Source organism: Prunus mume, linkage group LG8, assembly GCF_029339155.1.
Source record: "Prunus mume cultivar Tortuosa linkage group LG8, ASM2933915v1, whole genome shotgun sequence".
In the NCBI taxonomy this organism is placed as follows: Eukaryota; Viridiplantae; Streptophyta; class Magnoliopsida; order Rosales; family Rosaceae; genus Prunus; species Prunus mume.
In genome coordinates this window covers 20,222,072-20,230,426 of record NC_142705.1, presented here as the reverse complement: position 1 = coordinate 20,230,426, position 8,355 = coordinate 20,222,072, and the positions used below count along the sequence as shown (strand labels likewise).

Here is an 8,355-nt window from a genome sequence, read left to right as displayed (position 1 = left end):
TGACTGACACAAAATTATCTTCAGCTCCATGATTTTTCAACAAGTTATTTAAAATAAAGTAAAACTAGTTATAGTTCCACTTTGAAGCTTTTTGCCTTCCATTCTAAATTTTGTTTTTTATCTAACTAGAAGTTCATTTGAAGGAGATAGACCATTACCTTAACAGTGAATCAAGTTGTAACAGATTAGCCCATTCTGGAACATTCATCAGCAATTTTCAAATCATAATATATAGCACAAAGAGGGTTCCTTAACATCTGAAGAATCTGGTTGCTATGTGTTCTGCAACTCCCATGCTTGAAGTTAAACCAGGTGATTCAATACCAAAAAGGTTAACAAGGCCAGTTATCCCATGAATGTCCTCGCCCTGCACATATGAATTCATAATGAGGTCGTATTTGTCAAATACTAATAGTTCAGGAAATAGCAAACAAAATCCAATCTCCATAAAGCTCATAGTTGTGAAAAGTATATCAATAGAACTATATCAACTATATATCCAATATAATAGTAATACTTGAGTTTCAATTATCACTTTAAATATGGCTTGTCATGCATGTCTATCAAAGTTTAAACTCTATTGAAATAGCACAGAGCAAAAAGCAGTTTGAAAACACAGTGCATCCTTGTTTGGGTAAATTTCAATGTCATCTTACATTTCAAAAAGCATAGTACCTAGAAATGAAAAAGATTATGATATAAAAAGCTTATCAAGAATATAAAGAGTCAAAACTAATATTACAGGTTAGGGCTTTACTGGTGTTGTCTGACTTAGAAACAAAATGGTCCTGGGAAGTCTAATATGTTATTCAAAATCTATACTTTAGAAACCAGATCTTACGCTAGAAACAAAATGCTCATGGGAAGTCTAACATGGTGTTCAAAATCTAGGTTTTCAAAAAGTTTCTGTCATGCTTTAGAAATCAGATCTTACGTTCTTTTTCTTTCTTTCCAAAATGAGGTTACTACAGTCTACAGCTCTGTTTGGGCAGCACATAGGACAAAAGAGAGAACATAGTGTGTTCAACACGTTGGTACCCATATATATGTTCTAACAAACCCCTGCATAATATGGATCCAATATCGACAAATTAAACTTTAATGAAATGTCTCCATATAATCTGCATCACACACAATAATTTCTCAAAGTGTGGTAAAATCTATTCTGTTTGAGGTTTGAGTGACCACACTGAGAGTGAGAGACAGACACACAGACAGAGACAGAGACAGAGACAGAGAGTTCTATCAACTTTTTATAATTTTCAATCAATTTGGAAGTCACTCAAAATCCAAATTATGGATGGAACTTTTTAGTTTTATGGATATTCAAAATCCAAACTGTTCGTCTTTGCAAAGGAGCATCTTCAGCATCCTACACGACGCTTAATGTTCATAGATTAAATGGAACAGGAGAAATGGTTACTGAAAGAAACACTGGATGATAACTATATGGGTTATCCTATATAAGTAGAAGATGATGTGTACACTAGCTCATATCCCTATGTTTTTTCTATGAGGGAAAAAAAAAAAGAGAATTATATGGATCTTGCTTTATTTTGCTATTTTGTTTCATGGTAACTGAAAAATGTTAACGAATCCCACTTGGACTCCATCTGAGGTGTTAAGGATGGATAGGGGTTGATTGATTCTAAGTACAGAATTGCCACGCAAGCAACAAGAACCGGAAAAAAAGGAGTGACAGCTCAGCATAGTACAGTGAGTTTTAGAAAGTAAAACTAACCATTTATATAGGCCAATTTGAGCTAAAAGCTGCTACAGCAGCAAGATTTAGGATTCAATGACAACATTTTGTGTACAAATGTGCTTGGCTCATTGCCAAAACCATTATTAGGCAATTCTGATTGGTTAATAAGATATAAAGAGGTAAGTATGTGAGGAATACAATGGTAGATCTATTGCTATACATGCTCATGTATTCTGGCCACAATCATAATTCTCATGATAGATGTGTCAACAACAAAATTCTGACCTAACATTTCAGGTTCAGGCATAAGAACAGTATGCAAGAAATAACCTGTATCACAAAATCAACTGGAGACTGTCGAGGACCTGAAAGCTTTGGTCGAATCCCTGCATAACCTGGATTGAGAGACCCATCTTTTAGATTTGGGTAGTACTTCCTTATCTCTGGGTAAAATAGCTTTGCACGATTCGTACATACAGAATAGTCAAACCTGGAAACAAGGCCTTGTCATGTTTTAAAAAAAATGTTCAACACTACAGTTATTATACAGGTACACCAAAGAAAGAAACCAAGGTTAAATAAATGAAGGCAATAACTGAATTAGCTTTCTTATCGGGTAGATGCACAAGCGCTTGGTTGACATGCATTATAAATAATGCCTCTCCTTTGTGCATATAATAGCATCTAAAATATATAGCAGTGCTAATACCACCCACACCAAACTTTTATGACTGTTCTGATGACTTAAAACTTTTGCATCATCAGTATGGTATATAATTGTTATTATAAATTTACTCCGGATGCAAGAAAAAAACAAATCACAACAAATCATTATTGAATAACATCACATGCATCCCAATCAGGTCATCTAAGATTTTACCCTAAAAGCATCTTAACAAACATATGATCACATATCTGCAATGATAAATGCAAAACACTTTACAAGAATAAGGGCATATTAATTTACAACCCATCAGCAAAAGTGAATAGGACCTCCATTTGATCATTAACTCAGGCAGTAAGATTAGTATCAAATGCATGGTCTAAAGAAACACAACTTATGCAAGATAGCAGAATTGGATGCACAATGGAAACCTATATTTATAACAACAAAAAACTGAAGGCATGTGTTCTTCTGTGCAAGCATGCATAGGAACTTCTGCACTGAGTTGAAGACTTCTTAAACCAATGACTTAATTGACAATGCAGAAAGTACTACACACTATGTATAACGGACAAAGAGATAAAGAAAATATTACTTGTTTAGGAAGCTTGAAACGTCATCAATACCATCAATCCATTCTACATTGGGGCCAAACTTGACCTGACCATTCAAATCCAGAGTAACATGCACACCAATGCCACCATCCTCTGGTAAAGGATAAATCAAATGTTTGAAAGGACAAATTGTAGTATTTGATAGCGTGAAGTAGCAACCGCGAGCATAATAGGCAGGAGGAATAACTGCACTACGGAGGCCATCAAATCGCTTTGCAAGGACAGGGGCACTCAAGCCAGCAGAGTTCACTACAAGCTTAGGAATGAGTACCATCTCTGGTTGCAATGGAAATTTTCCATTCCAATTTTCAAGATGTCTTGTTTCAGAAATATGAAGGCTTAGGCGATTTTCTTCAATATGGCCGCCAATAACTGTAGTATTATAGGAGAAGGTTGTGCCATGATTTTCAGCTTCACCCTGGGTCCACATGTGGGTGATATCTCTGTCAGTAAGCAGTTCTAACTCTATAGGAACAAATTGATAAAATCCAATGTTAGCTGAGCTCTCCATAATAAATACTGAAATTATATTTGAAGCATGTATTTGATCCTAATTTTATTAATTTATGAAACGAGAAAGACGAAAATGCATACCACCAAAGACAGCATCAAGGAATGTGTATCAACAATCCCAGAAACTGGTGATAGTAAGGCTTTCAAGCATCGCAATTCGGGTTCCATCCTCGTAGCTTCTGAACCTTCCATCATAACCAAACCACCAACCCCATTTTTTATCCCGTTATTCATTAGATTATGCAACTTTGGAATCTCTGAAGGTCCTGTTGCTACTATAAGTTTACCAATTTGGTTATGAGGGATATTGTGTTCAGAGCAATATTTGTAAAGCAATTCTCTTCCTCTTACACATAAGATTGCCTGCAAAATGCATTGAAATTACAACATTTGTTTCTTTCTAAAATTTGTACTTCCAACATTCATTTTGAGAATTGGGAAGTGGGTACTTTCCAAATTATGTTCTTCATTTTTGTTTTTCTTGGGTAACACAATCTTAATAAAAGTTGCAAGAACAATTCTTTGAGAAACAAAGTGAGAGAGAGAGAGAGAGAGAGAGAGAGAGAGAGAGAGAGAGGAGACCTTGAGAGAATTGGGAGGATAGTAGATGCCGGCATGGATGACCTCGCTGTTGCGGGAACTTGTGCCAGTGCCGAAGGTGGAAGCTGATTCTAACACCAACACCTCTCTGCCCTTTAAAGTAAGCTCTCTCGCTACTGCTAATCCCACCACACCTGCCCCTATCACCACACAATCTACCTTCTCTTTTGGAACTCCATTGCTGCTGCTACTACCAGTAGTAGTAGCAATATTACGACTCTTCAAAATCTTAAAGACAACTGACGACGACGATGAAATCCTTTCCAGGCTTTGGATTTTGCTTTTCAGCATCTTTGGTTTGGGCTTACCTCTCTCTCTAGCTAACACTCAGCGCCAGTCGAATACCCAAGAGCCAAAGCTACAAAGGGTCCTTTTGAGAGACAGTTCGGTATTGTTGTGTTCTGCCGTGCTAAGAATAATAACTAGAACAGTCAGGATGTTTGCTGAATTTGAGGACCTCGGCTACAAGTGAAGAAAGAAGGGTAAATTCGAAAGAGCAAAGCTTTGGCTTCTCAGGAGGTGCTATTACAAAACAAAGAAAGAAATTCTAAAAGTTAAATTAAATTAACGAGTCTCAAAGTCTCATTTGCTTTGAGCTTCTCTTTAGTTTTTGTTTTTGTTTTGGAAGGTCCTCTTTAGTTTTAAAAGGCCAAGTTTTACTCATTCGAAAATATGATTTAAAGTATTGTTTAGGGTTTAGACAAGTGTCAATACCCATAAACAAGTGTCATGAGAAAACTATTGTTTCCATCTAATAATAATGTCACTAGAAAAATAAAAAGCAAAGAATTAACTATAATTATGTCCATAAATAGGTGTCAAGTTTTGAGAACTATGACAAGGGTGAGCAAAAATGCTCCCTTTTAATGGAGTGGTGTTCGTTCGTGTTGATTTTTTCCTGCACATCAACTTTTACATAAAAACAAAAATGAACACAAAAACAAAATAATAAGTTTATAACTACCCCATTATAGTAAAAGTCAAGTTTACATTGTCAATGGAGTATAGCTCAGTTGGTTGAGCTCTTCTACCTTCACTTATATGAGCAAAGGTTTGAAATCCCTAGACACCCAATGAATATTTGCGCAAACCCTTCTCCCCCAATCACTTTATACAACAAAAAAAGCCAATGGGGTGTGTTGAAACTAAAAAATGTGCCAAATAAATTTTATCATTTATTTCAAATAAAAATTAAATGATAAATGCGAGCCAACATGGGTTCCTAAAATTTTGGGATATATGTTATGTTCCAAATTGATGAGGTTGAATCTGATCATCACTTATTTGAAATTCAAAAAGTGTTGTTTGTTCAAAGGAGTCTTATTTGGTTGGCCTATTAAAAGGCTACAATAGAAAAAGAGAGGAAAAAAAAAAAAAGGAGGAGAAGGCTAACGACAAATTAAAAAAGACTGCTGGAGAAATTATTTGGATGCAAATCCATAAGTGAGAAACCCCGAAATCATTTGGATGAAAATCCATGGTGAGGAACCCCGAAATTATTTGGATGTAAAAATCCATATGGGTGAGTTGTAGAAAAAAAAACTATGGAAAATGAGTTCAAAGATCCATGACAATTAGCAAACGAAATGGGTTCACAGATGCAAATAAAAAAATGGCTATACCTCTGCTTTTAGAGAATTTGATCAACTCTCTGAAAAAAAAAAAAAAATCACCTTCTTGCATACAGATAGAACAAAAAAAAAAAAAAAAAACAGAAAAAAGTTTGGAGGAGAGGCCACGCACACCCCACGTTTTCTTGAATCTCATCTGGTGTTGTGTACAAATAATCAAAATAAAAGAAGCTTTGAGTTTTGTTGTGGATAGAGGCTCACTACAGCACAAAAAGAAATGAAGATGAAACAACTACGTTTTTCTTTTGGAGGAGGGCTTGGTGTGGTTTGCATACAGAAGAAATAGACTTGAACAAGAAGATGAAGACAACACGTTTTCTTTTGCATTGGCTTGGTGTTGCAGATAATAGCAACAAACAAAAAGGAGAAAAAAAGGGACCGAAAAAATAAAATCAAAACAAACAAAACAAAACAAAAAAAGGAAAAAAAGTGGTTGTACGCCACTTTGTTTGTGTTGCTGGGTTAAAAGAAGAGAAAGAGGCCAGCCAAAAGAAAACATGAGAAAAAAGAGAGTTGAAAAAAAGAAAAGAAAAAAGAAACAAAGGGAATGATGTCTCTAGGGGTAGTTGCGGTTCGGTAACCGCGAATTTTTACTCAAACCGCAAACCGACCGACTATTTGCGGTTTGGTGATTTTTTAAACCGCAAACCGACCGTGTTTTGCGGTTTACGCATTGATAAACCGCAAAATGTGGTCGATTACACAATTAGCGGTTTAAAACCGCGAGTTCTCAAGCATTCACAAAAATATAAATTCACAATCTAAATAAATAAATACACAACCTCAATTTCTCAAACATATATAAATTCACAATCTCCTCAACTTCTCAAGCATTCACAACCTAAGAAAATTAAAGTTACAATTCCAAGCATTCCAATTAAAGTTAAACTTCTCAAGCATTCCAATTCCAAATCCTTTAAAGTTATAAATCAAAAAGGAAAATGCAAAGCAAAACAAATTAAAGTTACAACAAAAAAGAAAAATCCAATTCAAAGTTAATTAAAGTTACAAACTAAAAGGAAAATGCAATGCATCAATGTTACAAACTCAAGTGTTGGTGGTGAGTGGATTTGAAGAACCCCGTTGTGTTGTTTGAGCACCAATGTTATCTACAAATAAAACAACATAGTTTAGTACATTTTATTATAAGAAGAAGCATAAATAACATTAGCATAAATAAACTAATTACTTACAAGTTGTCATATGTTCCATTTCCTTGTAAAATTCAACTTTATCATCCGTGTGGCTATACTTTGCGGTTTGCGGTAACCGCAAGTTTTGAAAATCAAATACCGCAACCGCAACCGCAAATGCGGTTCGGTTCTTAATACCGCAAATGCGGTTCGGTTTACCGCGATTGCGGTTTCATTGCGGTAAATTGTCGGTTGATTTTTGCGGTTTTTCGATTTTTCGGTTTAAAATGCCACCCCTAGATGTCTCTGTGTTTTGTTTTGTATGACAATAATAAATATAAAAAAAAAAGGTTTGCTACAATAACAAAAAGAAAGGAAAGACTCACAAACAAGACAAGATGCAGCAGTCGGTGGGTCACAGGACAAGGTGCAGGGAATGGTAGGGTTGGGCAAGGATCGGATCAGATTAAAACCACGCCTGAACCAATTACAATATAAAGGTTTGGTTTGGTTCGGTTTGGATAAAAGTTACAAAAGAAACCTAACCAAACCAAACCAATTTAAGACAGTTTGGTTCTGCCGGTTTGGGCCTAAGCCCAATTCTCTTTCTTTTTGCATTTTTTTCAATATTGTTTGCCCAATTTTAACCAACAAATTCACAACTTACTTCATACATAAATCATTTTTTAGAGTACGAAACTATCCTAAAGCTCAAAATGTCATAAAACTTCATATTTCACTAACTAATATAGCTCAATTCAAATTTTCATATATAGTAGTTAACTAATTAGAGTATTACACATGTAAAATAAAATATAAATAAATAAATATACACACAAATGGTTCGGTTTCGTTTAAGCCGGTTTACAAAAGCTCAAAACCAAACCAAACCAAACTATATACGGTCCAGTTTGGTTTTTAAACGGTTTGACTTTTCTTGGTCAAAACCAAACCAAACCGGTAATTATAGTTTGGTTCGGCCGGTTTCATCATTTCGGCCTGATTGATGCCCACCCCTAGTGAATGGTTCTCAGATATTGTGACTAAAGAGAGCAGGTTTTTGTCGAAGCTGAACAATATATTAAAAAAAAAAAAGCGTAAATCCCTCTAAATAGAGAGAAGTTTGGGCAGTGGTGTAGTTTCTTTCCAACTCAGTTAAGGTTACACTTCCTTCGTATCTCCAATTCCTTTGAGTCTCCAATTCCTGAAGTCCCAGTTGAAGTATGACTGATCCACTTAAAGGATGAGCTGCACGCTGGTTTCTTTTGTCATGAAGACCACAGTTGTGAACCATTTTTGTTCATGAGTCAGTCAAAATATCAAGGGCTTGAAAACATGATAGTGGGTTGTCCACCTTTGAATTCTCCAAAGCCCAAAATATTTAATGGGTGATCCAAATAATTACCCTTTAAATTTACAAGGCCCGAAAACAGATTAATGGGTGATCCAAATAATTACCCTTTAAATTTACAAGGCCCGAAAACAGATTAATGGG

General features: G+C 35.4%; 1 protein-coding gene across 3 annotated transcripts; it reads right to left on the bottom strand.

Moving 5' to 3' along the window:
• Positions 1-132: 132 nt before the first annotated feature.
• On the bottom strand, positions 133-5,982 carry LOC103339099 (FAD-dependent oxidoreductase family protein). Of its 3 annotated transcripts, none has more exons than XM_089042732.1 (6): positions 5,964-5,982; positions 4,079-4,558; positions 3,578-3,859; positions 2,965-3,401; positions 2,036-2,195; positions 133-367 (listed from the first exon to the last, which is right to left on the bottom strand). In XM_089042732.1, exons 2-6 carry the CDS (start codon positions 4,385-4,387, stop codon positions 251-253), a joined length of 1,305 nt encoding a protein of 434 aa, XP_088898858.1. In that variant the 5' UTR covers positions 4,388-4,558; positions 5,964-5,982; the 3' UTR covers positions 133-250. The 3 variants fall into 3 exon arrangements, with proteins under 3 accessions (XP_088898858.1, XP_088898857.1, XP_088898859.1); XM_089042731.1 differs by lacking the exon at positions 5,964-5,982 and adding an exon at positions 5,719-5,747; XM_089042733.1 differs by lacking the exon at positions 5,964-5,982 and having other exon boundaries at positions 2,036-2,100; positions 4,079-5,164.
• Positions 5,983-8,355: the final 2,373 nt, after the last annotated feature.

Bases quoted from the DNA above. Each gene is read 5' to 3' on its own strand.
- LOC103339099 (XM_089042732.1), bottom strand. From the start codon at position 4,387: ATGCTGAAAAGCAAAATCCAAAGCCTGGAAAGGATTTCATCGTCGTCG. The intron at 3,860-4,078 runs GTCTCCTCTCTC...TGCATTTTGCAG, and splicing joins ATCCTCCCAATTCTCTCAAG to GCAATCTTATGTGTAAGAGG. The intron at 3,402-3,577 runs GTATGCATTTTC...ATGTGGACCCAG, and splicing joins CCTTGATGCTGTCTTTGGTG to GGTGAAGCTGAAAATCATGG.